Source organism: Chaetomium strumarium (assembly GCF_033439665.1).
Source record: "Chaetomium strumarium strain CBS 333.67 chromosome Unknown B0T15scaffold_1, whole genome shotgun sequence".
Taxonomy (NCBI): domain Eukaryota; kingdom Fungi; phylum Ascomycota; class Sordariomycetes; order Sordariales; family Chaetomiaceae; genus Chaetomium; species Chaetomium strumarium.
The window spans coordinates 5,653,615-5,679,655 of NW_026944429.1; the positions used below are offsets into that span (position 1 = coordinate 5,653,615).

At 54.9% G+C, this 26,041-nt stretch overlaps 9 protein-coding genes across 9 annotated transcripts; 4 read left to right on the top strand and 5 right to left on the bottom strand.

The window, feature by feature from the left end:
- The first annotated feature begins 73 nt into the window (after positions 1-73).
- B0T15DRAFT_520372 (uncharacterized protein) lies at positions 74-2,674 on the top strand. The gene is made up of 8 exons (XM_062868498.1): positions 74-480; positions 550-625; positions 735-892; positions 1,003-1,064; positions 1,168-1,755; positions 1,856-2,009; positions 2,083-2,375; positions 2,454-2,674. The coding sequence occupies exons 1-7, from the start codon at positions 387-389 to the stop codon at positions 2,322-2,324; spliced, it is 1,374 nt and encodes a 457-aa protein (XP_062726876.1). The 5' UTR covers positions 74-386; the 3' UTR covers positions 2,325-2,375; positions 2,454-2,674.
- A 1,588-nt stretch (positions 2,675-4,262) lies between these two features.
- On the top strand, positions 4,263-4,582 carry B0T15DRAFT_489729 (uncharacterized protein; the record flags this gene model as incomplete). The annotated part of the gene is made up of 2 exons (XM_062866621.1): positions 4,263-4,388; positions 4,478-4,582. 2 exons carry the CDS (start codon positions 4,263-4,265, stop codon positions 4,580-4,582), a joined length of 231 nt encoding a protein of 76 aa, XP_062726877.1.
- Positions 4,583-5,104: 522 nt separating this feature from the next.
- B0T15DRAFT_548334 (uncharacterized protein) lies at positions 5,105-7,101 on the top strand (the record flags this gene model as incomplete). The annotated part of the gene is made up of 2 exons (XM_062870195.1): positions 5,105-6,910; positions 7,090-7,101. The coding sequence occupies 2 exons, from the start codon at positions 5,105-5,107 to the stop codon at positions 7,099-7,101; spliced, it is 1,818 nt and encodes a 605-aa protein (XP_062726878.1).
- Positions 7,102-7,256: 155 nt separating this feature from the next.
- Positions 7,257-8,688, bottom strand: B0T15DRAFT_564808 (uncharacterized protein; the record flags this gene model as incomplete). Its single annotated transcript, XM_062870651.1, has 3 exons — positions 7,257-7,960; positions 8,061-8,383; positions 8,669-8,688. The coding sequence occupies 3 exons, from the start codon at positions 8,686-8,688 to the stop codon at positions 7,257-7,259; spliced, it is 1,047 nt and encodes a 348-aa protein (XP_062726879.1).
- Positions 8,689-9,454: 766 nt separating this feature from the next.
- Positions 9,455-12,043, bottom strand: B0T15DRAFT_520400 (uncharacterized protein). Its single transcript, XM_062868499.1, has 4 exons — positions 11,600-12,043; positions 11,430-11,536; positions 10,751-11,361; positions 9,455-10,690 (listed from the first exon to the last, which is right to left on the bottom strand). The coding sequence occupies exons 1-4, from the start codon at positions 11,779-11,781 to the stop codon at positions 9,569-9,571; spliced, it is 2,022 nt and encodes a 673-aa protein (XP_062726880.1). The 5' UTR covers positions 11,782-12,043; the 3' UTR covers positions 9,455-9,568.
- A 1,212-nt stretch (positions 12,044-13,255) lies between these two features.
- B0T15DRAFT_61355 (NAD dependent epimerase/dehydratase family protein) lies at positions 13,256-14,623 on the bottom strand. The gene has a single exon (XM_062871128.1). It carries the CDS (start codon positions 14,486-14,488, stop codon positions 13,388-13,390), a length of 1,101 nt encoding a protein of 366 aa, XP_062726881.1. The 5' UTR covers positions 14,489-14,623; the 3' UTR covers positions 13,256-13,387.
- A 4-nt stretch (positions 14,624-14,627) lies between these two features.
- On the bottom strand, positions 14,628-16,830 carry B0T15DRAFT_520406 (uncharacterized protein). Its single transcript, XM_062868500.1, has 9 exons — positions 16,559-16,830; positions 16,448-16,477; positions 16,332-16,387; positions 16,219-16,255; positions 15,711-16,163; positions 15,642-15,648; positions 15,545-15,589; positions 15,070-15,490; positions 14,628-15,012 (listed from the first exon to the last, which is right to left on the bottom strand). The coding sequence occupies exons 1-9, from the start codon at positions 16,559-16,561 to the stop codon at positions 14,994-14,996; spliced, it is 1,071 nt and encodes a 356-aa protein (XP_062726882.1). The 5' UTR covers positions 16,562-16,830; the 3' UTR covers positions 14,628-14,993.
- Positions 16,831-20,722: 3,892 nt separating this feature from the next.
- Positions 20,723-22,374, bottom strand: B0T15DRAFT_61396 (uncharacterized protein). The gene is made up of 3 exons (XM_062871129.1): positions 21,911-22,374; positions 20,910-21,854; positions 20,723-20,843 (listed from the first exon to the last, which is right to left on the bottom strand). Exons 1-3 carry the CDS (start codon positions 22,021-22,023, stop codon positions 20,807-20,809), a joined length of 1,095 nt encoding a protein of 364 aa, XP_062726883.1. The 5' UTR covers positions 22,024-22,374; the 3' UTR covers positions 20,723-20,806.
- A 1,210-nt stretch (positions 22,375-23,584) lies between these two features.
- On the top strand, positions 23,585-24,645 carry B0T15DRAFT_385468 (Protoglobin-domain-containing protein; the record flags this gene model as incomplete). Its single annotated transcript, XM_062864280.1, has 3 exons — positions 23,585-23,693; positions 23,766-24,036; positions 24,111-24,645. 3 exons carry the CDS (start codon positions 23,585-23,587, stop codon positions 24,643-24,645), a joined length of 915 nt encoding a protein of 304 aa, XP_062726884.1.
- Positions 24,646-26,041: the final 1,396 nt, after the last annotated feature.

Sequence of the window (26,041 nt, forward strand, 5' to 3'; positions counted from 1 at the left end):
GGTGGATTGCACTTTCTGCAGCCAAGGCTCTGGTGGGTGGTACCGCATGAAATGAGCAACTCAGCCGCTTCTTCCGAAAATATAATCGTTGACGGCTTGGCATCGGATTCTGGTCGTAGAGCCCGGAGCCTCATCCCTCAAGGAGTCAAGCCCGAAGGATGCCTGCCTGCAACTTAATCTCCCGTGCCTCTGGTATACATCGTGCAGCACGAAGTCTGTGACTCTGTTATATGTTTGGTAACTGATGGTAACCCCCTTCCTCTTTCTTAACTTCCTTTTTGGCTACCCCGCTCTCTTCGACTCTTGGCCTGTCCTGTCCACCTCCGTTCCATTCGTTGTTTCCCTGCACTGCCTGCAAAGTCCAGACAGGACCTCGGGAATCCAGGATGTCGAGCACCGCGGCACAGCAACTTGGAGAGCGCCAGCCCGGTCCATCCCAGCAAGCCCAACCACCGTATCACAGGATTTGGAGGCAGCACGGTGAGTGCCGCGACGTTTCTTGCCGCCCATTTCAGGCACTAACTCTTGGGCACCGAACCGATGGGAAAGGCGAGACTCTGAAGCGGACCACGTTCACCAGTGCAGGGCAGCTGAGGCCATGGGATGCCAAGGATTTTGACATGATGTATGTTCCCATCCGTACGTTCCTGTTTTTCGGGGTTCCATTTCAGCCCCAGCCCAGGTCACACAGTGACACACTGCAGCTTATGATTACTGGCTGAAAATTCCCGCAGAGTCGCGCCGCTGGATGGCACACGCAATGACAGCGGCACAGATAACGGATACCAGACCCTTGTCAATCTCTACGAGATACCAGACGAGTTCGTGTGGGAGCGTGAGCAAAGCGTGACGCACTCCTTCGGACGTCGGATAGGAGATGGGGGGCGTATGAGTGAGTACTACCTACCTACCTGTTCACCTGATGATCTGATCATCACGCAGCCCTCCCAATATTGGCTATCTGTCGCCCGACTAAATGCCCCAACATTATCGTGGCTGCAGTGCTTTGGATGCACTTTCTGGTCGAGATCCCCCGGACAGAAACCCCCGAGCGTCAACCAGACGTATGTCAAACTATCGCCGTAACCTCCTTTTTCTATGGGCGGCTCTTCGAGCTCGAGCCATCGGTTGGAAGCATACGACTGACCGTCCCTGTGCTTTTGTCAGTGGCTGAAATGGGGCTTTTTGCTGAGCTGGCGGCCCAAAGTGCAAGCACGAATACCAGACTGTCATGCTGGACCTAGCCCGGAGCCCGTTACGGAATATACGATCGAGCTCATCGTATTCCAACCACCGATAGACACTTTCAAGCGACTCTTTGACTTCGTGCGGTCTGCGCACTGGACGGACGCCACCTTTGACCCCTATGTGCTGGTCGATATTGCGCTCGTGTCCTGGTATCACCGCATCGACAGGGTCGCTTGGACGGTGACCGAGCTAATCCGCAAAGATGAGGTGGACATATTCGAGCGAGCACGAATGCTGCCGTCAATTGCCGACTCAACCGTTACCGACCTCGACCTACACAGGATTCACACCAACGCAAAGAACGCAATCTTCATGATTGAAGCATTGGACGCCGCCATCAGAATAGTCGACCTGGCCTTGTCGGACCATGAACTATCCGGCCAAGGGGGAGGAGGCAAGGTGTGGCAGAATACTCATCTGCTCTTACAACACCGCCGTGAACTATTCCACTCAACACGTCTAAGGACCGTCAGCTCCCAGGCCAGAATCAAGAACACAGTGGATCTCGTATGTTGTGCCACCAAACCTTAATCAACCTAGTATTTGCACCGTCTCTCCCCCCTTTTTCTTGGCTAACTACCTACTATTGCGGTATCTACCGAGCTAGGCTTTCCACATCAACACAGCACACGACAGCCGAGTCAATCTGGCAAACAGCAAAAGCGTGCGCCTCATCTCCATCGTCGGCCTCGTCTTCCTCCCCTTCAGCACCATCACGTCCATCTTCGGCACCCAGTTCTTCACTTCGGGCGATCAGCACAGTATGTCAGGGCCAGAACAAGATCTCCCGCATAGGGGAACTGCGCAGCTGACAATTTTCCCCCTTCCTCCCAGTGAGCGTGAACCCCGACTTCTGGTTGTTGTGGCTCATCGCCGTCCCTGTGACGCTCCTGATCCTGGGCGTCTGGCGGGCCGGCGAGCGGGATACCCTCAAGTGGCCGTTTGGGTCGGCAGAGTTGTTGCCTCTGCCGAGTTGGCGGCCTGCTGCTCGGAAAGGTGCCGGTGCGACAAGTCGGGGCACGGCTATTCTCGCGGACGGGATCGAGCTGAGGAACATGGAAGCCCAGATAGTTTGACGATTCGTGGTAATAACCATTTCTTTGTCACAATATGATTTTCTGACTTGAGTAGGTTTCCTGCTACTTCACATTCACGAAGCTCCCATAAATACCAAAAGGACACCAAAAGCTGACTTTTTATGGCATGAAACAATTTGGCCCCCATGGATATCACATGTGCAGGCACCAGGTGAGACTCTGAGGCACAGTTGAGCCACGGAGGGTATAAGCACACCGACTCAGTAGGACAAAGCTCTTCTCGGGTCATTTACATCATCAGCATCCAACCTGCCTCTCTCACAACACCACATGTCAGCCACCATAGTTCCTTCTCTTACATCCAATGCTGGTATCAGCAACACCGCGTAGGCCTCATTCCATCCCAACATGCTGGCGAACGCTCCCCATGTTGACCCGATCAAGGTATCCGACATGCAGGTTACGCAATCCATGAGCCACTTCCGGTCCTCCTTATCCGTCATCTCGACCGTATCTCTCTTCGGAGCATCCACATTCTTCGTCGTGGCAAGTGACATGGCAGACCCCGCGAAACTCAGCAGAACCACCAACAAACGACGCGCCGCCGCGGTTTGACCTGCATACCGTACGGTCCTTCACCGCCGCGGCATGGCTGTTGCTCATCCTATGCCTCTCGGTGGCGGGGTATGTCTCGGGCGTTTTCACCCTCTTGGCTGAGACCGACAGAGCGACTACTACTGGTACTGGTGGGGTGTGCGATCAGGATCGGGAACGGGAACGGGAATGGGCCCGGCGCTGGGACGGAATCGGGATATGTGTCTTGCTGGCGCTGCATCTTTTGCTCGTCACGGCTTTTTTTTTCTTGTCGCTGGCCATGGTGGCCTACGTCGGCGCTATCGGCTGGGGCAGCTGTGGCCTGCTGCTGCCTCGCCGGCATCTTTGTCATCTGCTTAGCGATACATCAATCTAGGTAGGTGGTTCTTGAACTTGATTTAGAAAGCGGCGATTCGTTGTTAATATCACGACCATGGGGTTAACGGGCAGTGCAGGTTGCTCATCTTAGAAGGACTCGGATGCCAGAGTAGGCTGCTGCCGTGAGGCATACACCAGTTCGGCGATACCGATAGATCATAGCTAGTACTCGAACCCATCCGCTAAATATGCGAATGGGCTCTGCGGCCGCGGCTGTGTTCCAATAAGATTGCTGCACTTTTGCAACGGAATCCCGATTGTGGAGGTCACTGTTGAGCATTTCCGGGCAAGCCTGAACAAGATGCTGGAGTCCTGTGTTGGAACAGGGCTTGAACATGGAGGCGGGAATTCCTACTATCTAGATTCTGACTAGAAAGTAGCAGCATCGGGCCGACGGCGGGAGATGGTCGTCCGGTCTTTTTATAGGATAACCTCCCGACGTCCAGCCGCGTGCGCGGCGGATTTCCAGGTGTCGATCGGATGATCAAAGCCGATCGTCTCTTCCTACCAGGCTACGGTGCCCGAGGATTCGCGCTGTTATTTAACCTGAAACACTTCCCCCTTATGCAAGAAGTCATTCACTTGCGGCTGTGCTAACAATCTTTGCGGGACTTACCACGGTGGGTTTGTTAGTGCGCTCCGAAAGCGCTAGTCGTTTCAAATCCCCGTCACCCTTCAGACTAGATTCCCCCAATCGCATTCTGCCGCCACCGTTTGACCGCGAACGCTCCTCTTGGCCGGTTTCAGTGGCGCAAACGGGGCATTCGTCGGTGCGATGCTATTAAAATCGCATTGCAGAATCAACTGCGACGCTTTTTTCGCAGTAGCTTCCTGCCTCCTGGTGTGGCTTGTCCAACAACTCTTTTCGTTAGGCCCAGTTGCCCCCAGCTTTTTTTACGCGCTTTCGATCGACTTCCTCCCAGGACGGAGGGGGGGGCATTTCACTCTGATATATCCACTCGTTATTTTTCCGTTCGTGTTTTCCTCGAAACTTCGGCAACAACAATGAAGTCGTCGATTCAGGTCTTTCTCTTCTTCCTGCTCGGCCTGGTTGCCGGCCTGGCCATCCCTGGGACCCCGCGGCGGCAGTCCCAGACCCAGTTTGCGGTTGTGGATTTTTTGGGCAAGGAGGTGCGTTGAGGTTGACAACCTCCCATGAGACACCACATATACATATACATACTTGCTATGCTAGTGCTAGACAGCTGACTGGAGCCCAGGCATGCCACTCGATATTGACGTCTTGCCGCGTGGACAGCGACTGCTGCTCCGGCCTCAAGTGCGGAACCTTTGACGACGAGTCGCTCTGCGTGCCAGGGGGCTAGAAGAACCCTAGTCGCCAAAGGTGTTCGGTGCCTGCATGCTCAGGGGGGAATGGGGGCATCTGGGGTGTTCTCACTTTGTGTACATACCTCCTACCTACCTTACTGAACACCCCAGACCAAGGTGTGCGTCTCTTCCAGGTCGGAAACCTCCATCGAAGATCACGCACAGCCACCTTCGCAATACACTGGCCACTTGAACTCCAATGAAGAGCTGAAACAGCGTGCACCCCCAAGCTCTTTGTTCCTTGTGAGACAAAGGAACAATCCTGTTGTATGCACTCAATGCTATTGGCAAGCCCCACCCTTTCCCTTTGAAAAAGTCCATTGTTCACCGGCTCGAAACAATGCGATTCAAAGTTCAAAGCATCGTACAATGCCATGGGCTGACTATAAAAGAGCTGTGATTTTGGTCATAGGTCAGGGATGGCCTTCTTCGACCACTAGGATCAACTTCCGATTCAAGTGCTCACTTCTGCAAGCTAAAGGTTGGCTACAACTGATTTTTGTCATAGGTGAGTAACCATGGACTTTGATCACAAGGATGAGACAGGGCGGCGGGAGGGGCGCGAGGGGCGCTATGCGTACATGTTCCGGATGGGTAGCCGACGCTTCCTCTTCATCCGAAACTTCGGGCAAGGGATAGAGTCGGTTGCGCAACTAGTCGAGGATGTAGACACGGGAGAAGCCCTGATCCGCAAGGTGAGTGCCGAGCGCTTGCGGCCCAACCGCGTCTCTGCGAAAGCACTGGCGGGGTTCCGGCCCAAGAAGCCGCGCGAAATCCGCATCTTGGAACTGATCAAAGGGACGTTCAGGGCGGCCGACCCGGGGTTCCCATGCTACATCGTGGAATGCTTGGGTCACGAGTTCATCAAATCAACCGACACTGACCGTCTGGGGCGCCCGAAGTACCACTCGGTCTCGTACTGGAAGCTGTGCAACGGCAGCTCGGTCCGCTCGCGGTGGCTGGAAGGCGACTTCGTGCCTCCTATCATAGCCGTGGCGCGCATGATCCGCCAGGTCTTCAGCACGCTGCACTACCTATACACGGGGGGAGCGCGGCCCATCTACCACGACGACCTGCACTTCGGCAACATCTGGATCCACTGGCGCGCAGACCAGCTGCTTCCGGACTTCTACTTGGGCGATTTCGGCAACGCCGGGGTCGCCGATCCCCAGTGCCAAGATCTGTATCTCGACACGGAAGCCTACGTCGCGCGCCCGGTCGACGACCTGGACAAGTTCTCGCGCAGCCTGGCCCTCCTCCTCGACATCATGGGCAGCCGGCGGGGCTACGGCGATCCCGGGGTAAAGGCGCTGAGGCGTCTGGCCTATGACATCGACAGCGTCATCGTACATCTGAAGGACGCCCCGCCGAGGCAGCCGCCGCCCGACCTCAGGCCGTTTATCGACTGGGCACGGGATATCGAAGCGTCGTTCTGTGAGGGCGGTGACGTCGACGAGACGCTCTCCGATGCCTACATCAAATGGATCACGGAGGAGCGCGACACGGCACTCAGCGTGGAGCGTGAGCGCGCCTTGGTTGTGCACGCGACCAAGGAAGAAGCCTTGCGTTCCCGCTGCGGCAAGGCCCTGGCCGACGGGTTCGAGTCGGTACCGGTCGCCATCCACGGCCCCTGGCACCTTGTCCGGATCGAGTGCGTGCTGGCAGAGGAGGACGATGGGAGAACGCACCACAGACCCAACGGTCACCGTCTCGTCGAGGACATGTCCACCACCGAACGGGCTCCGGGCCAGGTCGAGCCCAGGTTCCTCGAGACGGATAGCTCGGCCGGCAGCATCGACGACGCCTCGGCCAACTTGGCGTCCACAACCACCACCCACAGTGCTTCTCGACCCGACAGCCCCGACGACGCGCAGGAGGAGGCGGCATCCCCGGCCTTCTCCTGGACCGAGGGGGATGATGCCGGAGGCCTCTATGCTGAGCCATGCCGCAGGTATTCCTGGGTTTCGGGGGACGAAGATGCTTCTTACTTAACATCATCGGCGCACAACCCTGGCGGCATTGCTGGTGTCGAAGACTATGACTATGACCATAACCTCTTCCACGACAGGTGCAAGGCATACTTAGAACTCGACAAGCTCGCCAAAGCGGCCGAAGAGAAAAGGCAGCTGTCCAAGACAAAGAAGCCGCCTTCCAAGAAGAAGAAGAAGAAGAACGCGCCGCCCACTGCACCAACAACGGAAGATTTTGTGGAGCGGTTTGAGGAAAGGCTCAGACTCTGGCACGCCCTCCTCCACGGCTCCAAGTGTGCTTGCCCCGAGGAGGTCTGGACTGCCGGCATCGAAGCCGCGCTGAGGAATGAGAAGGTAAGGAGCGCCGCGAGAGGCTTGAAGCATGTCCGGGTGACGCCCGTGAGTCCGTATAACCGCATGCGCCACCGACGCGGCGTGCTGACGTATCGCCGGGCCTAAGGGGGCAGCATATACGTACGTTCTTTCACACCCGTTGCTCGGCTCCCCCTTCTCTCTCTGTTTTTGTTTATTAGATCCGCTACTAAGGTGGGTTATTTCAAATTGCGGTTGCCGCTTGTCTTGAACTCTAATATCATCTAATAAATCTTGAAAACGTGAAAACCGTAGTGGTGCTACAGTACTTTATCAATCTCGTCATCTCCCCAATTCGCCTATGGGGCCCCATTAAAACTCCTCCCGCCTACCACGCAGTATGCCCACCATCAATCACCAAATTACTCCCCGTCATGAAACTGCTCGCCTTGCTCAGCAGGAACAGCACAGCGCCCTTAAACTCATGCGTCTCGGCCAGCCGGCCCATCATGTTCTCGCCCTCCCACGTCTCCCGCAAGCCGGGCACCTCCTCAAAGTTCTTCAGCACCATCGGCGTCAGAATGTGCCCTGGGCTGATACAGTTCACCCTGATCCCGCCGGCCCCGTCCTCCCGCACGGGACTCCACTCCATCGCCAGGTTCCTCGCCAGCTGGATCACCCCGGCCTTGGACGAGTTGTACGCCGCGCACAGCAGGCCCTTGTTGGCCACCAGGCCGGACATGCTGGCGATCAGGCAGATGCTGCCCCGCGTCTTGTAGCGGAACATCTGGCGCGCGGCCGCCTGCGCCGTGGCGAACACGCCCGTGTAGTTGATCTCGAGCATCTGGGCGACGTCCTGCGGCGTGTACTCCAGCGCGGGTTTCACGTTCTGCACGCCCGCCGCCGCCACGCAGCCGTCCAGCCGCCCGCCGTTCTCCTCCGCGATGGCCGCCATCAGGTCGTTCAGGTGCCGCGTGTCGGTCACGTCCTGCTGCCGGTAGTGCAGCGACCCGCCCCAGTCCGGGGACACGCGCGATTGGGCCTCGGACCACTCCTCCTCGGCTGGCTCGGGTGAGCGGTCGAGGGCGTAGACTGTTGGAAGATGAGGGGGGTTAGTTTTTTGATTATAATTATAATTACAATTGTGAGGGGAAAGAATGGGGAAAAATAAAATAAAAATAAAAAGACTCACCTTTCCCTCCGGCCTCGACCAGCGCCTCCGCCATCGCCAGCCCTAACCCCTGCGCGCCGCCCGTCACGACAAACACCTTCCCGGCCACATCGAAATCCGCGAAGCGTTTCCGCCCGATGAGCTCGTCTGCGCCGGGCTTGATGTCATGCGCTGGGTTATGTCGTGGGTCGGGATTCCTGGGCTTGGACTGGGTAATTGGGGATGCGTGGAGGGCTCTTGTGGCTGTGAGGCTGACGGACAGGGGACGGATTGGTGTTGTTGTTGTTGTCCTTGCCTGTGAGACGCGGGCGGGCAGGGTCTGGCGCGCCGCGAGGCGCAGGACTCTAGTAGTTGCGGAGGAGTTCATCTTGGTCTGATGAATGAGTTTTAAGCGTGGAAAGCGAAGGTTAGCTGTGCGGTGTTGTTGGTTGTGGGAAACGAACAGTAGGTGGTATCGAAGCCCATTTATTTATCAGTCCCCCTGTGTCCCCGTGAAGCTGCTTGTTTGTCTTGGATCTTGCGTCACTTGTCATGATGTAGGAGCACTTGCTCCGGGAGACTTGCATATGATAGCCAAGCCTCCTGCCGACGATCCCAACGTCATTTTAACCCGGTCCGGAGCCAGTTACGGTTCCGGGTCGCCAGCCATTGCGGGCCAAAACCCGGCATTGTGGGTCCCCGGAACGGTATCTTGGCGTTACATCCCGCAGCCCGGGTGCGTTGTTCTCGGTAAGGGGCAATATTAAAGTGTCCGGGTTGCTGATATGTACGGACTGTGTTGCTCTGTGCTCCTTTTCCATCCAAGCCATGACAGTATCGACAGTGATTCCCCCAAGCTCACAGAGAGCCCAAAGTGTAGTACAGTAAGTGCACAGAAACATTGCTTGTTTCCGGCGGAAAAGCCCGATCGGCAGACCCACGCCGATCCAGACCCACTTCCGGATCCGCGAGCCGGCACGATGACGTATGAAGCGGCGCCGAGTTAGCCGGACTCGTGCATGAACTGCAACGATATCTACGAAACTACAACACCGCGAGCCGTTGCCGGCTCCTCCCAACCAACTTTCAGCACGAATAAGCTCGGCCGATCCAGTGGCAGGAGATCCACTCACATTGCGTATACTGTAGTTAGGCGTTGATCCAGCAGTGTCCAGTTGCTCGCAACTCAGCCTTCATTCGACCTTGAAGCTGAAACACCTTAACTGGCTATCCTTGTACTCGGCCTGAACTTCTGTTGTTAGATACAACAGAGTGCTGTATCGATTGGCACAGCTTGTGAGGTAGTTTGTGCTTCAGGTAAACCACCTACTATCAGAAGGCTGGATTCACGCAGCGGCCTCATCAATTTCGTGTCGAAGACCGGGTGTCAATTGAATAGATAGCACAGGGTAGACAAATTAATTCACTTACCTCGCTAGTAAATCAAAAGAAGTTTGGGTCATTTTGGATATCTACGTCATAAAGACTCCTCCCATGAAAGGAAACCTTATAGTTGGTTACTTGATAAACCTTCTTACGAGACTCCCCTTTCATCGGCTTGCTCCGCTGAGAACACTCCCAAGACTTGCTGCGGCACTCCCGCTGAACCTGAAAGCCGGAGAGTTCACACCAGAGAAAACACCATACCCAAGAGTCCTTCTCAACCCTTGCGAGGGGCTGCTCTTGATGCTTTTCCAACTTGCCGGGCCCAGCACCGCGGAAGGAAGATCGATTGATAGTTTGCTCATAGCCGATTGTAGATCAACTGTTGCGGTGATGTGGTCCCGTAGAGCAGCCATCGACTTGTAGTCGGGTGAGTGTAACTGGTCCGTGAGAGGCGGGAGTTGAGGCCCTGTAGTGCGCCCCGGAACACCAATGGGGACTGCTATTGGAGATGCGGTTAACATAGTGTTGTCACCGGTCTCGGCTTCAAGGTCCGCTGGGTTGGAACTCGCGCTCTCGGGAGCCGGGGAGGTGTCCCGAGTGACCGGTAAGGTCCAGTCGAGAGGATCGGGTGGTTGCGCCTCGGAGTCCTGATGGGCCGGTGCCCCCTGGGAAATCAGGTCGAGAAACGATACCGGTTCCAAGTTCAGATGCTTGAGGACAGTCGCTCGGGAAAGCCTCATGGCGACATCGTCCCATATGTTGTTATATGTGCATCTCAGAGTCCCAGGGCGGAGACGCGCAGGGTCGACAAATGCGCGAAAGAAGCGTTCCGCAAGCTGCTCATTCCGCATTCCTAGCATGCCTTCAATGACCAGATCAATTGACTCTTCGCAGTACAGGATGATGTTGAGAACGCCAGAGGTGCTAGATGGCGCCGGCGCATGTTGAAGCACGAGGTTGGTCACCACCGCGAGTAGCTCCGTTGCTGAGATGCCCGTCGTGAGGTTCATCATCTCGGCCCAGCTGGGCGTGTCGCTCAACTTCACTTCGTCTCTAAACTCACCCCAGAAAGAGGTGAACATTGAGGTGAAAAGCACACGCCTCCAATGGTCGTCTGAGCCGGCGGGAACGGCCTCTGCATGCATGCGACTCGCGAGCGAGGGTCTTGTTGCCCTACGCAGAAGCCAGCGCAAGCAGACTATCAACACGTCCACGCTGCTCGAGTTAGCGAAGCAGTCGACCATTCCCAGCCTAGAACAGCCGAGGGGCCCGTCGACGTCTCGAATCTGGTTCCGTTGGCTACCGTTAATGCCATCATCGAGAAATTTCGAGAGGCCCACACATACCGCAGTCTTCGGTTTCAGAAATGCCTGTCGGAAGTAGTCCGCCTGTGTATCTCGGATCGCTGCCTCGTACGCTCGTAACACGCCGCTTGCCCGCTGCGACTCCCACAAGCGGACACGCCTGTAAAACAAAACCGAGGCATCCTCCTCGGCCACATCGTCCCACCCGGAGAGACGCCCGGCGGTGGGATTTTCAGGGTCGTATTCACCAGACCGCGCGCGACCGATCACGACTCGCTTGAGCAGCTCGAAGGCAAAAGGACACAGCGGAGCACCGTGACTTTTGGTCCAGTTCAACAGCAACGTGTACAGACGATAGCTGTCTTCGTAGCACCGAGAATGGAGAAAGAACTCCGCAGCCAGCTCAACCTGTTCAATTTCCACTTCGATCTCGGTGTGGGAAAGTCCGTCAGCGAGAGTCGAGCCTAAGAGAGAAGCTGGAAATATCCGTTTGTTGCTGTTGCAGCAGGGGCCTTCAGACTGTGATGTTGACACGCCATGTGAGGTGTTCCGGTTGGTTCCCCGAGTTTCTCGCGGCACAGTATCTCCTAGCTTTCGTCGCTTTGCGGGCGGTGGCTCTGGGAGCGGGTAATCAGGGGGTCCGTCGGATATTCCTTATTACCGTCGCTCTTAGTGTGGTGCTCATGCTTAGGCCAAGGGACACGACACAGTGCAATCGTACCTGAAGCCTTTCCGGGCATTGACACATCCTCCAGTGCAACTCGGACGGGCTCCTTGCCATACTTCCGCAAACCCCATTTCCCAAGCTGAAGAATGTACTGCTTGCGTCTGCGGCGTTTGTGCCAACTTAGTGACGAATACAATTAAATTGCTCTCGAGGACGTCACTTACGATGGGGCGAAGCCATGGTTTGCTTCCATGTACCTCATGACCTCCTCTAGCGTCGCAGACTTATACATCTCGCAAATGATTTTCCTATGCCCCTCCCAATGTTCAGGAGACACCGGCTGGGCGCGTGGCGCGACAGGAGTTGTCTTCCACACAAACTGTTGCCGTATCAGCGAGGAAACCATTCTGCCGGAGTCGGTCGCCGCAAATGAATCTTAAGAAGTGTGTCGCAGTACAATGCAATGACCTTGGTCTTGGTCAGAAATGAGATGTCAAGGTCTAAGCTAGACTGGGCTGTAGACAGGGCACCTAAATACTAAGGTACCTAGGTAGGTCTAAACTCTAGACGGGAAAGAGTGGGAAGGCTGCAGGCAGATCTGAAGCCGTATCTTTCCTAGGCATTCCCATGTGGCTGAGATAGAGAATTCCCTTCTCCGTTTCGGGAAGGCACACTGGCAGCCAGCCCCATTTCCGTGGGGGGTGTCGCACCTCACAGAGCCTACTAGGAGGCTCCCGGTGAAGGCAACCCTCACGTGGCCAGCAACGCTGTCCGTGGCTAGCGTCGCCGCACGACTATGCATTGTAAGCCACAGCGAACCAAAGGGCCCATTCAGAGAGCCGGAGCGGCGAAGTCGAAGCCTGCACATAAACGGATCTGCACATCTGCATATGCACACCGATCCGCCAGTCATCGTCGATTTTCCTTTTCCCAAACGAGTCAAGCGCGACTATCTCCAGAAGACCGCAAAGGCAAAAACAGTACTTCGTGTTGGTTATGCCGCGGCTTGGATGAAGGATTTTGGAACAAGTGACTCTTCCCCAGATGGCGAAGGGAAATTTCCAGGTTGTCTCGGCTTGGACCGCAGAAGACGCTACCTCGGGGTTGGCAATATCCGCGCGGGCAAGTTCTGGTAGTATAAGACAAGTATAAGAATATCCAATCCGACGGTCATCGTGAGCGTAGACCAGCGCCTCCTTAGCCAAGCGAGATCTCTACATTATTCTGTCTTCCCATCGCTCCATCATGCCCAACATCGGCGAGCAATCCTGCCACCAGCTGGACCAGCCCCTTCTACTGCACCTTGGGGCATGGGAGGATCCCACTTCTCACCCCATACACCCAGCCGAAGTTGAACTCTCTGAGCTTCACGTCGGTCCAACAAACCTCCTGCAACAGCCGCCCAAGAGACCCGTCTTGTTGCAGACAACAGTGTCAAGCCAAGACGAGTCCCACGAACGACGCAATGAAAGTCAATCTGTTCTGCCGCCTTCGCCAATGAACAGATGGCTCCAAGCGACCGTCGAGAGCCCCTGGACCGTGTATGTTGCAACCAACGCCCCCGAGTCGACCCCGCAAAGCCGTCTACTCTGCGGTGCTGTGGCCACCCGGGCCGAAGAAATATGGGAGAGACCTGCAAGCGTGGCATCAGCGAGATGTATCACGGAGCAATTGTCCACTAAGGTAGAGGTCGGAAGTCATTCGGAAGTTGGTCCCAAGAAAGAAGATAGTCAGGCTGGTGTGGCTTAGCTGAGATTCTCAGATCGGACGAGAATAGCTAGACACTCTAGGTTGGTAATCGGTTGGTTGCGTGTAAGTTGTCGTTGTATGTACTGCATTCCTTCTTAATGATTTTTTTTCTTCTTGTGATTCTTCTTCTGGGTGAATTGTCCTTCCGCTTCCTTCTCCGGATGCTGTTTGATTCTATTACACCACGGCCCCTCTTCACTGAAGCATTGATTCCAATCCTAAAGCCCATTGCAGCCGACTAGCACCAGGCCCCAAGGGAATTGTCACTCAGTCATCGTCGCCTCTTCTCTGGTGGTGTACACCCCGGTGGGCACGGCATGATACCCCAATTTGCCCACCTTGAACGTCAACGGACTCCTCCACTCCTCCCCCTTCCCGACCTTCTCCACCGCCTTCTCAAACGTGTACTCCGGCTTCCACCCCAGCTCCTCGACCGCCCGCGTGGAATCATACACCCGATCCAGCCTGTCCAAAAACCTCCACCCCTTCCGCTCAAACACCCCCACACACCCAAGCACAGCCTTCTTAAACACCTCGGCAGCATCCTCATCCAACCCCCGCAGCGTCTCTGCATCCCTCCCAAACGGCGTCGGCGCACTAATGATATACTTCCCCCACCTCACCTGCCCCTTAGTATTAGTATGACGCGCCGCCCTCTCCATCGCACAGACACACGCAGAAACCACATCGGCGATATCGACCCTGCGATACGCGAGCTCCAACACCTTCAGGTTCTCCCCCTCCATGGCCGACCTGCGCTCCTCGTCGTCGTCCTCCTCCGGGAAGAACCGGCTCGTGCGCAGCACAATCACAGGCAGGCCGGTCTCCCTGTGCACCAGGCGGCACACGTCCTCCGCGGCCGTCTTGGTGACGCCATAGATGTTCTTCGGCACCGGCACGACAGACTCGTCGATCCACGCCGCGGGCTGGCCTCGCGAGGGGGAGAGGGCGGAGCCGAAGGTGGAGGTGGTTGAGATGTAGATGAAGGATTCTACTGTTTTTGGTTTGGTTTTACCCACGTTCTCATCAGAGAAGGAGGAGGAGGAGGAGGAGGAGGAGGAGGAGGAAGCGGCCTCGAGCAGGGCGAGGGTGCCGGCGATGTTGGTCTGGATGAAATCGTTCTTGGAGTGCGAGCCGACATGCGGCTTGTGCAGCGTCGCGGCGTGGATGACGTGGGAAATGGAGTGGGTGGAAAAGATCTGGGAGAGGAAGGCCGTGTCGGTGATGGAGCCGACGAAGGTGGTGGTCGGGCTAGCGTTGATGTCGATGCCGATGGGGGTGTAGCCTAGGTCGGGCAGCGCGAGCATCAGCGCTTTGCCGAGGTGCCCGGCTGAGCCCGTAACGAGGACGGTGGGCTTCGACATGGTCAGGGGAGAATGGTGAAATCAATTGGAGGGACGCGTATCGAACGTGTTAGGGGAAGTGTCGAGCGGTCGCCTATATATGGTCCGTCCTCTGTGATTGGCATTGGGTGAGTCACCGCCGCTAGGAAAATTTGGGTATGCAGGTGTCAGTGGAGATGGCGTCAGGCCAACTTGATGAAACGTTCCAACGGCCAGGACCACGCTAGCTCGGGGGTTTCGCAACCAACCGCCAAGTCCTTTACTACGCCAGATTAGAAAAGTAACACTGGGAATGGCACACTTATTCAGACGAAGACAGACGAATGCCTCTTTCGTTTCGGGAGGATCTGTCAACCTCTATCCTGAGGTACAGAAACCGACATGGATCAAGGAAGAAAATCAAGCAGTTCATTGCTTCGGATATCAGGGTTGTCGCCGAACATTCCATAACAAACACCTCCAACTCCTCCCAGATAATCGCCAGACGCAGTCCTGTCCAGTCCCGCCCAAGTGTTCACTCAGTAGCTTAGACAGCGCCGAAGATCCTAGGAATCGTTAGCTCAACATCTTTACAGAAAACATACGACCCGGTCGGAACTCACGTCTCCATGATAATACCCGTGATCTGGTACGGGTCCGCGTTCGAGGCCGGCCGGCGGTCCTCAAAGTAGCCGTAGCCCTTGGCGGCGCACTCTCTTGGGATACGGATGGACGCCCCACGGTTGGCGACACCGTAGCTGAACTGGTCGATGGCGCCCGTCTCGTGCCTGCCCGTCAGCCGCTTCTCGTTGTCCTCGCCGTAGACAGCAATGTGCTCCTGGTGGCGGGTGCCGAGCTTGGCAATGGCGGACTCGATGTGTTTCATGCCGCCCTCTTCACGCATCTCCTTGGTGGAGAAGTTGGTGTGCAGGCCAGCGCCGTTCCAGTCGCCAGGGATGGGCTTGGGATGCACAGACACCTTGACGCCGAAGTCTTCGGCGATGCGGTGCAGGAGGAAGCGGGCCACCCAGAGTTGGTCACCCACTGCTTGAGGTCAGCAGAGATCTCCCAGATTGGTCATGCCGATTTGTGACTTACTCTCGATACCCACGCAAGGGCCAACCTGGAACTCCCACTGGGCAGCTGTTTCACGTCAGCCTGTGAACGCAGCGAAAATGTCAGGGCCTGAACATACGCATCACCTAAATCACTCGATTAGCAACAGCTTCACTACTGAAACACTCCTTGGGCATGTAATACGTACCTCGGCATTGGTGCCCGAGATCTTGATGCCGGCATACAGGCAGGCGCGGTAGTGGGCCTCGACGATGTCACGCTGGACAACCTTGCCAGCACCAACTCCACAGTAGTATGGCCCCTGAGGAGCAGGGAAGCCGTTCGCGGGCCAGCCGTACGGCCGGTCATTGAGGTCCAGCAGCGTATACTCCTGCTCGAGCCCGAACCAAGGCACGTGCTCGGCATGCGCCTCCATCAGCTTGGCCGTCTCGTGGCGGTGGTTGTACTTGTTTGGCGTTCCATCGGCGTCCCAGCACTCGGCAAGCACAAGGATGTTCTTGCCTCTGCGTAGTGGGTCGGGGAAGACGGCGACGGGCTTCAGGTAGACGTCCGAGTTGTCGCCGGGGGCTTGGCCGGTGGACGAGCCGTCAAAGTTCCACATGGGCAGGTCCTCGGGCTTGTAGTCCTGCTCCGGTAGGGTCTAGAGGAGAGGTTAGGGATTGGTGTTCTTAAGAAGAGTGTTGAGAAGTTCTCACCCTCGACTTGGACCGTGTGCCACCCTCTGAGTCAATCCTTGCCAGTGGTGTTAGCGAGACGACTCCCGAGTGTGCTTCCCTGCTGCTCCTCCGAGGTGGAGGGAGAAACTCACCATATGTACTCAGCAATGATGGTGCCCTTCTGGTCGAGGGAGAAGTACTTGTCGAGCTGCACTATGTATGAGCCAACCGCTATCCATCACAATCGTCGGGGTCCATTGGTGCTCACAATCCCAGCGTGAGAGATCATGGAGACAGCCTGTCCAAACCACATCCGTCAGTCTCATGCCACATGCCAATCGTTGCCTCAGCAAGCTAGATGTAAGTTGGGGTTTCGTACCATGGTTGCAGACTGAACTTGAAGAACAAACAAAACAACTGCGCTGAATTCAAAATCGCAAACTGGCAAGATACGGCTGGGTGTTTCCTTTTCCGGGATCAGGCAAAGTCGACGGGGTCAGCGAGGGCGCGGGAATGCTGTGTCCTTAAATCAGACCCCCGATAGCGGCGCCCCTGTTCTGCAGCATGATAACAATGGCCCAACCTGAACATCCCACTGACCGAAAAACCGCGCCTCCACGCATGGGCACGCGCCAAATGCGATTATTGACCTTGTCCCCGGCTGATAGTCCCGAGATAGGAGGCGCGTTCGATGCCCCTCGGACCCGCATGAGTCTGCAGCCCCTCCGCGGGGGAAGCATCTTATCGTCGGCGTCTCATTGGCTGACTCCATACTTTGACAACCCCCGCATTGTCATTGGTTGCCAAATGAGCCAGAGATGCAGGGTCTGGACCCCACGGCCCGTTCTGCGGTTTCTCAGCCCGCACGCAACCTCAACCCCTTGTTCTTCCCACCCGTGCCACCCATCCGCGCCATCTCACCTCCTCTTCCGAATGTCTGGGCGGGAGGGTGTCACCAAGCCTGGAGTTGCCATGTGCATTCCGCCCGCCGACTTGCAGTGTCGATCCAGAAGTTGGGCGCCCGAAATCACGCGGCATACGCCGCGTCCTGTGCAGTGCTTTTCTTAACCTCCACTTGGCACCCTAGAGATTGCGATCAGCGAACGACGGGCTCAGAATACCACGCAGTCAGTTGGCTCAAATACTAGGGAAACTCTTGCCTCGCTGCCAACAGGAGGCAATGCGCCATTTTCTCCGCCAGCAGAGGTAATCGACATATAGCTGAAAGCATACTGGGCGCAGATGAGATCCCTACGTGCGGCATTAAGGACATGACATTCTCAATAGAAGTCCATCAACCACCGCCATCGCAGGCCGTTCAGCCGGGAACTTGGATTCAGAATGAGTCCCGGATTACGGTAAATCATGTAGTGGTGCAGCTAGATCGGCGATTTACATCTCAACTGGAAACCTCGGGAACTACCATCCGGGCGTGAGTATGCATACGGAGAGGATACCATCAGTTGAGTAAGCTAGGTAACCAGTCCAGCACTTTGGGTGTTTCGGGAGATGGAAACTCTGAGCCCAGTTTATATCAGGGTCAACGGCGAGGGTGCTGTTGCTAAGCTTCGGCTTGTTTTGCGCGCAGCTGTGTATGCCCTTTCGCCGGGCGTGTGTCTTGAGTTAAAGAATACCTCCTGTATGACCGAGTAGCTAGTAATGAGAGTGAGTCCGGATGCTGCTGAACCTTTGGTCGCGGGGTAGATGTCGGATAAGTAATCTGAATTCATAGCAAAGGTTGTAGGGACGTTGTATCTTCAAGTGGTTGCCACGTCTACCGCTCTATCTGCGATGCTTCTGTCTTGTTGAACGCCTCAGCCAAGCCCACAGGCAGTGACGTAGAGGGTGACCTGGGGGTGCTCTTCGAGGTTCAAGCTATATTTATGTTATATACTGAAAGCCTACCGAGTGCGGTATTCTATCCGAGAGCAAGGTAAGCCCCAAGTCAAAGCTCTCTTTTCAATGTATGATTACCAGGTCAGGCTGCTGGGACGGAGTGAACCAGCCCGGCAGACAAGCTTCAACTCTCTTTCTTGTTGGGGATATATATACTGTATGAGAGCCTGGGTCATCCTTTTAAGAAAGCTTCTACAGCTATGTAAGCATACCTAGTGTCTGGATAGTATTCCATTGAGAGTTGATGCCAGTCCAGGATTTTTAACACGAAATGCTGCTCGATAACTCGAACCCCAATTCCATCTTGCAACTAGGCTAGTGGATTACACTTGTATTTCCCTTAATCATAGATGTGTTGTGCCACGGTGACTACTTCACTACCTCAGTTGTTGGCCTATCATGAACTCAATGCCTGTGTTTGGCATCTGACTCGCTCGATTAGAGGTGTTGTTCCTTAGACTCCATGCTATACGAAACCCGAGTTCCTTGCCACAACTCGCTCTTCCAAGTTGTTGATAAAAACAGCGGTGCTCAGCGTGCTCAGCTGCAGCCAAAGAAGGAGTTGGGCCTCCAGGCAATTGATTACTATCTACGTAGTCGAGCATGGAGCTTAGCCAGAGATGTTAGGGGGCGGCAAGCGTTCGTCGTGCCAGGTCAGATGTTGTGATGGGGGTTAGCCGAGACGGAAATAGAGACTCGGATGCTGGGTCCCAACGTGTGGGTAGCATCCGCAGCTTGGAAATGGATGGGACTCGGCCCGACGGTTGCATGGATGGACGCTAGGTATAGCCAGATTGCATGAGCGCCGGGGAGACAACCTGGGCAGGAGACTCGGAATGGGCTGCAATGCCTGTACGACCGATCCAGTAGTGAGCGACGTAGTACGCGGGGCGGGATACCCCAATGACGTCGGCGACGCGGCTTGTACGGCCCCCGAGCAGCAGCGGGATCAGGTTGATGGAAGCGGCTAGGGCGGCGCTGCTAGCAATTCTGGTTCCTTTGATGGAGTCTAGTGCCACGGCGACGCCGTTGCCGGCCATGTAAGCCAAGAGGAGGAGAAGTTCCACCTAGGTCGCGCCACGGAAGAGATACAGGCGGGTAAGCCCGCCAATGCGCTGGTGTCGGACCCTGGCGAGCTAGCAACGAAAGAGAGGTACGACATGCCGACAGAATAGTGCGTAGAGGCCTGGCAGCAGGGGCACAGCCCACATAGCGCTGAAGCCGATCGAGTAATATGTTAAGACGTCCATCGTCGACGCCGAAAAGAGGGTAGTAGGAGGCTTCGTCTCTCTACAACGCATATAGACCTAAGGGCGCCGCTTTCTGCTTTTCTGCCGCTACTAAGCATATAGCGACGCATTCTCGTTTGCGTCCGCGTATTCTCCGCCCTGGCTCTCGTTCTGGTATGCCAGGCACTTCATCTCGTTCCTGCAGATTTAGCCGTGCTGCCGCACCCTGGGAACCCATTATAGAACGGCGGGCGCCAAACCAACGAATTATAGCGACCGCTGCACCATACCTATAGCGACAGAGTTCGTCAAGCGCTTGTCTCAGCTTTCGGTATAACTCACATGCGTATAAAGCAGGAATATGTCGCTGGGTTTTCAAACGAGACTTCGAGTTCAACGCCAACCAGTCTCGCACTTCTCACTCTAGACTAGCCTTAAACCTGCTAGCACTCTACCTCTTTATCCTTCGTCTCCGTCTTCCGTCTCCTTCACCCCCGCCGTCTTTACCATAGTCAGCCAAAGCTCCCAGAGGACTCTTGCCCAACCTACCTGTCCTACCGATCCTGCCCGTAACTTCAACGAGCGCAGCCATAGGATCATAAGAAAAATACACACCCTTACAACGGCCTTATATAACTTCGGGGTCAAGGTCGCCCTCCTTATTAAGACCCCTTATGTCGAGTTTACATATAAGTCTAAGGACGGCATACTCCGTAGTTTTGACACTAACCTGCCAGAAGAAAACCGATTCAGACCACGGGACGTCGAAAGCCTTTTTCGGGGCTACGTTCTCGCATACCCCTTTATCAATTCTATATCGCCCTTGCAGGGCCGTTCGGGGTACTCGTCGCCGACCCCGTCTACTAGCTCTGCGGCCTCTACCTCGTCCTCCGCCTCGTCTGTTCTATTACTAGCGGTAATAGAACTATCGTTCTTGACTTCGCCGCCTATATATCTTACAGGCCCGGGTATTATGCTTCCTATACTAACTAGCTTTATCTCGGTATCTCTGCTACTAGCCGCGGAGATAGGAGTAACGCTTCCTGCGTTGCTATCCCCACCGGATGGCGAGAGTCTCTCTTTTCCTAATACCGGTATAAACCCTACCTTAATACCCGAATTTCCCTTTCCTACGTCTCCTGCTATAGACACCTTAAACATTTTGAACCTCGACTCCTATCTAGCGGCTAGTAACGTACTATTTCCGGATAAGACCGTATATCGGCCTCTTCCTTCTTCGTGTCCTATTTGCACGATGACGCCTGCGCCCTCTATAAGCGGCCGGTCCCGCTCCTAGTCTCTGTACCGCGTCTTGAAAATACGTACCCCGTCCAGGTCCCAAAGGAAGTAGTTCGACTGAAGGACGATGCAAGGATTTCTTGGTATTGCTGTTATATAACTTATAGCTTATATTTCTATCGGTATTTACCGACCTAGTTTATATATGATAATTGAAATGGTTGCCCTGCTTTCCTCTCCCGATAGAACGCGGAGCCGAGACACTAAGCAAGCGCATGGAGAGCCCTTTCGTAGCAGTACCTGAGGTAATCTATTAGCGCCAGATGCATGTTACGGAGGTACCTAGTTAGGTCAGTTGGCCCTTACCATCCGGCCTCGTACAGAATCATCGGGAAGTCCCAGTTCACGGTCTCGGGTGGAATCAGCGGGTTCCCTTCTTTGCAGGAGACGACATAATGTGCGCAAAGCGATTGCACATGTGGCAGAAGGGCTTGCTGTGCATCCCATAACGCAGGATCATAAATGGCCGTTCTGGGCGGAACCGGCCAGCAGTGTTTAACGATAGTGAGTGCGTTTTTGAAACTCTGGCGGCGCTCCTCAAGGTCCATACGTAGATGGCATGACGCTTGTACTAGCCTGTGCACCCGCAGCTCCTTGTGTTTCTTGCTCTGTGTGACGAGCGAGCTCCGCAAGAGCTGAACTTTGAGCTTGTTTCTCTTGTAGGCGATGTCCATGAATCCCAGTGCCGGGTCCTTGGCCTTTCCCACTCCGTCGGCGAGATGGCGCAGCTGAACTCGATCCGGGTCCATGTAGGATAACATTCTTATCAAGCTCTGTGCCCCTGAGTCTAGGCGGTCAAAGCTCATGTTCCAGACTGTTCGAAGCGAGTACCGGTACGCTGCACCGCTAGACTGATTGACCAGGCGGACCTCCTCGCAGTCCTGGATCAGTTCGCGATTGCTGTACGCCTCAAGGAACTCGGAGAAGGTGCACGAATCCGAGAGAACGAGGTTTGCCGAGTGCATGATGGCTAATGGTAAGCAATCGATTCTCCTTACGATGCTAAGCGCGGCGTCAAGTTCTTCCTTCCGTTCATCATCGTCCAGTTTGTCACCATTGAACCGTGACATACTTGTCAGGAGGGTAACGGCACTCTCTTCGTCCAAGACTGAAAGCTCGATGCCGCCCTTCTGCGCGATGAGTCGAAAATCGCGCGGGGTGGTGAGCACAGATCCACGGGGTCCTTCAGCCATGCGATCGCGGTAGGCTTGGTCAACCTTTTGTGGCGCCTTCCACGCAAGAGCAAAGAACCTGCGTCAAGTCAAATTAGCGTAGCTCACAGCATAGACAAGAAACCGACGGCGGACCTTGCGACATCCTGAACCAGGTTCTTGCGCCGGGCCTTATTCTCGGGTGAGTTGTCTGGGAAGCCATGTGCGAGTATGAAGTCCAGGCGGCTCATCCCCCGTATACGAGTCATGACATAGACGAGCAGAGGTTCTTAACCAGCCGTTGTCAAATCTTCGCCGAGCTTCTGCCTGAACGATACGTCTGGTGCGAAGGTGCCAAAGATCTGTCGGGCAAGAACGGCGGTTTCTACCTTAAGCTCGTGAGACATGAGGCGGAACTGAACGACATAGCCAAGGCCCTGTCCGGCGTAAACAGTATACGAGCAGACTCCCTGCACCGCGACTGGAATGACATGGTCGCCGCCGACGAGCTCCTTGGCCAATACGTCGCAAGCTTCGCAACGCACCGAGGTCTTTGAGAAAAACGCGGCGATCTCGTCGTCGACAGCATATTCCTGGCTCTCCGAAGCCATAGTTATTTTGTGGGTCTGTTGCTGAAGTAGGCATTACAGGAAAAGTGGGTAGAGACGTTTCTGTCCCGTGATCCCCCGCCTTTCACTGTCCAGCAAACGCCTTGACGTCTTGGCGCCCCGTGCGGGAGCCACCTGTTGGGCTCACTTGCATATTACTACAGAAATCCCTGCCAAAAAAGAATTGGCTTAACTACCGCTTTCACGGGTTCCTCCAAGTATCCGCATCTACATCTACCCCACTAAATGAGGTGTCTGGAAGTAACCGCTTGCTGCTTAGCGATACTCGACTAGCTGTCCCGCTCGCTAGGAGATGTAGCACGAAAGTAGGCGGCGAACCGTCCATTGTAACGCGTTTGAGGACCGCGTTTGCAAGGGGCCATTCTTCAAACTTCGCGACCGGGGCGCTGTCCGTCTCCCTCTCCCTCTCCAAGGTGAACCGTCGTGACGATGACGCTTGATTAGGAATGCTACGCTCCCGCAGGCGCTTCGGGCGGTGGGACGATCCCGCCGACTCTCGCGATAGGGAGTCGCTGCAGGACGCCCGCGTCTGCCGCTGCGAGACCGTTGCGCCGATCGTCAAGAGCCGTAGCGCTCACTCTACGGCGCTTCCGCCGCTGCGGCCGGACACCACCATCATCCTTGCTGTGCTCGGCGTCGCTGCCGTCACTAGGACGATAGTCGGCCCATTGTTGGCCGGGGTTACTAGTCCGAGAAAGTTAGCCTATACCCATAGGGAGGTAGGCGCTATAGTAATGGCCTGAACTCCAAGGCAGAATGAGTTAGGCTCGGCTCCCTGGTAGTTTTCTTCGAAAACCAAGACTTTGCGAAGCGAGCGAGCGGAGTCCCCTCAATTTCCCGATATGGTAAAACATCTCGAATTCAGCCAATCAGCTTCTCGGGGAATGTTAGGATCGAATGTGGTTCGATCATCAGACCACCACAGCTTCATTGTCTCACGCTCACACCACCATCGCGATTTGTAGGCTGAGTGGCCTGGAGGCCGTTTTCGTCTCAATGGCCTTCAAAAACCAACAGCTTCTTCGTCTTGGAACATCTAGTCTCACTCATGTCAAGTAAGAGGTTGCTCATATCTAAGTACCCGGTTTCACTTTCAACTTGTTCAACTTGATTTTTGGTGGCTCACTCAACAACTGTCTAACTCGGCTCACCTCGAGCCATCAAGTGCTTCACTGCAAGAGGACCCACCAACGCGCTCACAATGTCGACAGCAAGATCTCGGCCGATGCAACATATCGACCGCAAGTCGTTGTACACCAACCTTGAGGCCCGGATTCAATACCTGCATTCATTTCTCGACTTCGGTTCTGGTACACTATTATTCAACTGACCATCCGCAGCGACGGAAGCATAACTGCAACTTAGCTAACACTGCACCACAGGTGACATTGATGCCCTAAGATCAGGCTCTAAATACATTCAGGCGTTGATCCCGGCAGTAGTCAACATTGTCTACCGGAAACTTCTCCAGTATGATATCACTGCCCGGGCGTTCACAACCAGGAGTACTTCCTTCGAAGGCCCCATGGACGAGGAGCCGGACGAGATGAGCCCGCAGATCCTCCACCGCAAGCAATTCCTCAGAGCATACCTTAAGAAGCTATGCTCCGACCCATCTCAGATGGAGTTCTGGGAGTACCTCGACAAAGTCGGGTATGCCACCCCATTCCCTGTACCCTACGATCAACCTGAATCTCGGTGAAAACTAACCCTACCGCTACATCTAGCATGATGCACACTGGGATAGGCCGCACACATCCCCTGCACATCGAGTATGTCCACATCGGCGCGGCGCTGGCCGTCATCCAGGACATCCTGAGCGAGGCCATCCTCTCGCACCCTCGCCTGCACATCGCGCGCAAGATCGCTATTGTGAAGGCGCTCGGCAAGGTCATCTGGATCCAGAACGATCTGTTCGCGAAATGGTATGTGCACGACGGCGAGGAGTACACAGAAGGTATGGACTACGAAGCCCTTGTCGAGAGGGAGGGGTTTATGCACGGCAAGAAAGTTCTCGCACATGACGAGGAATCAATCTCTGGGGCGAGTGATGATAGCCCCGCTCCGCAGAGGGGGGAGAAGAAGGATGGGGGCGATGCTGCTGCTGCACCATCAGCGCCCGTTGGCGTGTGCCCCTTCACGGGAATGACGACTGGAATGGGAGGTTTGAAGATGCAGGAAGGGACGGTGCAGGACGCAAAGCCGAAGGTGAAGTTCGACGAGGAGCCGAAGGCTGCTGAGGTTGTTGTGAATGGCCAATGACCGGGTCTATCCTGGATGATATCTGCTGGGCTCGAATTATGTTTTGATTTCCCGCGCTAGATGGGTCATGAGGTTAGATTTGGGACTGTTTTGCAGGTTCGCTAGGGCTGGCACTGGTAAAAAAGCAATGGAGAGGCTTCCAAACTACTATTTTTTTTTTTATTTTTTTTTATTTTTTTTTTTTTTACAAATCTTATACGCATGGGAGACGGACACGATCTGATTCTGCCCACATCTCGCCATACTAGCTGCTGATCGAGTTCGCTCACAAGGGACTGTCTCGTCTCCTCGAATGTTCACCATAAGGTAGTCGTCTGACGACGTAGGTCTCTTCGCACTTCCCACCATACAATATCTAGGCCAGCTGTAGGCCTTCTCGGCTCGTGCCAGACTGATCGCATTTCAAAGGTGATATCAATCCAGAGTGTTTGACTGATTCAATTTGAAAATGCCAGTGCTGCATGAACAACCCGGGCAGCTGACTCACCTATTCTATTATCAGATGACTTTACAGCATACAATCAAGGCCTTATTTCCTGAGACGCATTACGGGCCAAAGTCTGGGCTGGAGGATTCAATCCAATGGCGGCTCGGGTTGTTTGATTACTTTGAATGATCGTTGAGGTTGCAAATACCTCGCTCTACACAGAAGCTAACCATTCCGCCGAACGGGTTTCAATCCCTTATACTGACCTTGTCAACATCTCCCTATGATGGAGCAAGGAAATTTGGAACCAAACCTGGTATCTGAGCAATACTTCATTGCGTAGCACGCTAGGATCTCTTCGTTCCACGGCCCAATATGATATGGTAGGGTGAATTCCCACCCATCAAATGAATTAAGACAGGGGCTAAGTGCGAGAATTCAATTTCGATAGCCAGCATAGCTCCGGCCATTGACTAAATTGACGTAAGGACACGAGTAGAGGAGAGCATCGAGCAAAGAATTAGCATTGTTAGCCAGCTTAACGAGGCACAAGGACAGATCTTAACTTCTCCCTATATGACACAAAAATTTTGAGCAGGTTCCAGGGCGTCGGCAACTTGAACGACCGAGCCAACCTACGGTCTAGCATGGATGGCATGTTTGCGGAGGAGTACTTGGGCTTGGGGCCATTTGAGAGTTATCAGCTCGTTGGATCGTCCTTCTCGGTCCGTGGGACATGGAAAAGGACAAAATTGGAGTTTGCCCATAAAAGTCGTCTGTCTGCTCAGAAGGGTCCGAAACTAGTAGCTTTGAAGATAGGAAACCGCACCCTTTGAACAACAACGAAGACCAAATGCTATCGTTATTATAGGGAGGGCGAAAACGTAAATCTGTACCTGGTGATTATCTTCTTTTTTGGGGTTCAAGTTGTTAACTCAGCAGCGCCTAGGTCACGTAGTAAAAACGCTA

Coding starts and splice junctions, on each gene's coding strand:
- B0T15DRAFT_61355 (XM_062871128.1), bottom strand. CDS start 14,488: ATGTCGAAGCCCACCGTCCTCGTTACGGGCTCAGCCGGGCACCTCGGC.
- B0T15DRAFT_61396 (XM_062871129.1), bottom strand. CDS start 22,023: ATGACTCGTATACGGGGGATGAGCCGCCTGGACTTCATACTCGCACAT. Junction 21,855..21,910: donor CTGGTTCAGGATGTCGCAAG/GTCCGCCGTCGG, acceptor GACTTGACGCAG/GTTCTTTGCTCTTGCGTGGA. Junction 20,844..20,909: donor ATTCTGTACGAGGCCGGATG/GTAAGGGCCAAC, acceptor AGATTACCTCAG/GTACTGCTACGAAAGGGCTC.
- B0T15DRAFT_520406 (XM_062868500.1), bottom strand. Junction 16,164..16,218: donor GCACACGGTCCAAGTCGAGG/GTGAGAACTTCT, acceptor CCTCTCCTCTAG/ACCCTACCGGAGCAGGACTA. Junction 15,491..15,544: donor CCCTTGCGTGGGTATCGAGA/GTAAGTCACAAA, acceptor GACCTCAAGCAG/TGGGTGACCAACTCTGGGTG.
- B0T15DRAFT_520372 (XM_062868498.1), top strand. CDS start 387: ATGTCGAGCACCGCGGCACAGCAACTTGGAGAGCGCCAGCCCGGTCCA. Junction 893..1,002: donor AGGAGATGGGGGGCGTATGA/GTGAGTACTACC, acceptor TCGTGGCTGCAG/TGCTTTGGATGCACTTTCTG. Junction 2,010..2,082: donor CACTTCGGGCGATCAGCACA/GTATGTCAGGGC, acceptor CCTTCCTCCCAG/TGAGCGTGAACCCCGACTTC.
- B0T15DRAFT_520400 (XM_062868499.1), bottom strand. CDS start 11,781: ATGGTTTCCTCGCTGATACGGCAACAGTTTGTGTGGAAGACAACTCCT. Junction 11,537..11,599: donor AACCATGGCTTCGCCCCATC/GTAAGTGACGTC, acceptor CAAACGCCGCAG/ACGCAAGCAGTACATTCTTC. Junction 11,362..11,429: donor AATGCCCGGAAAGGCTTCAG/GTACGATTGCAC, acceptor GACGGTAATAAG/GAATATCCGACGGACCCCCT.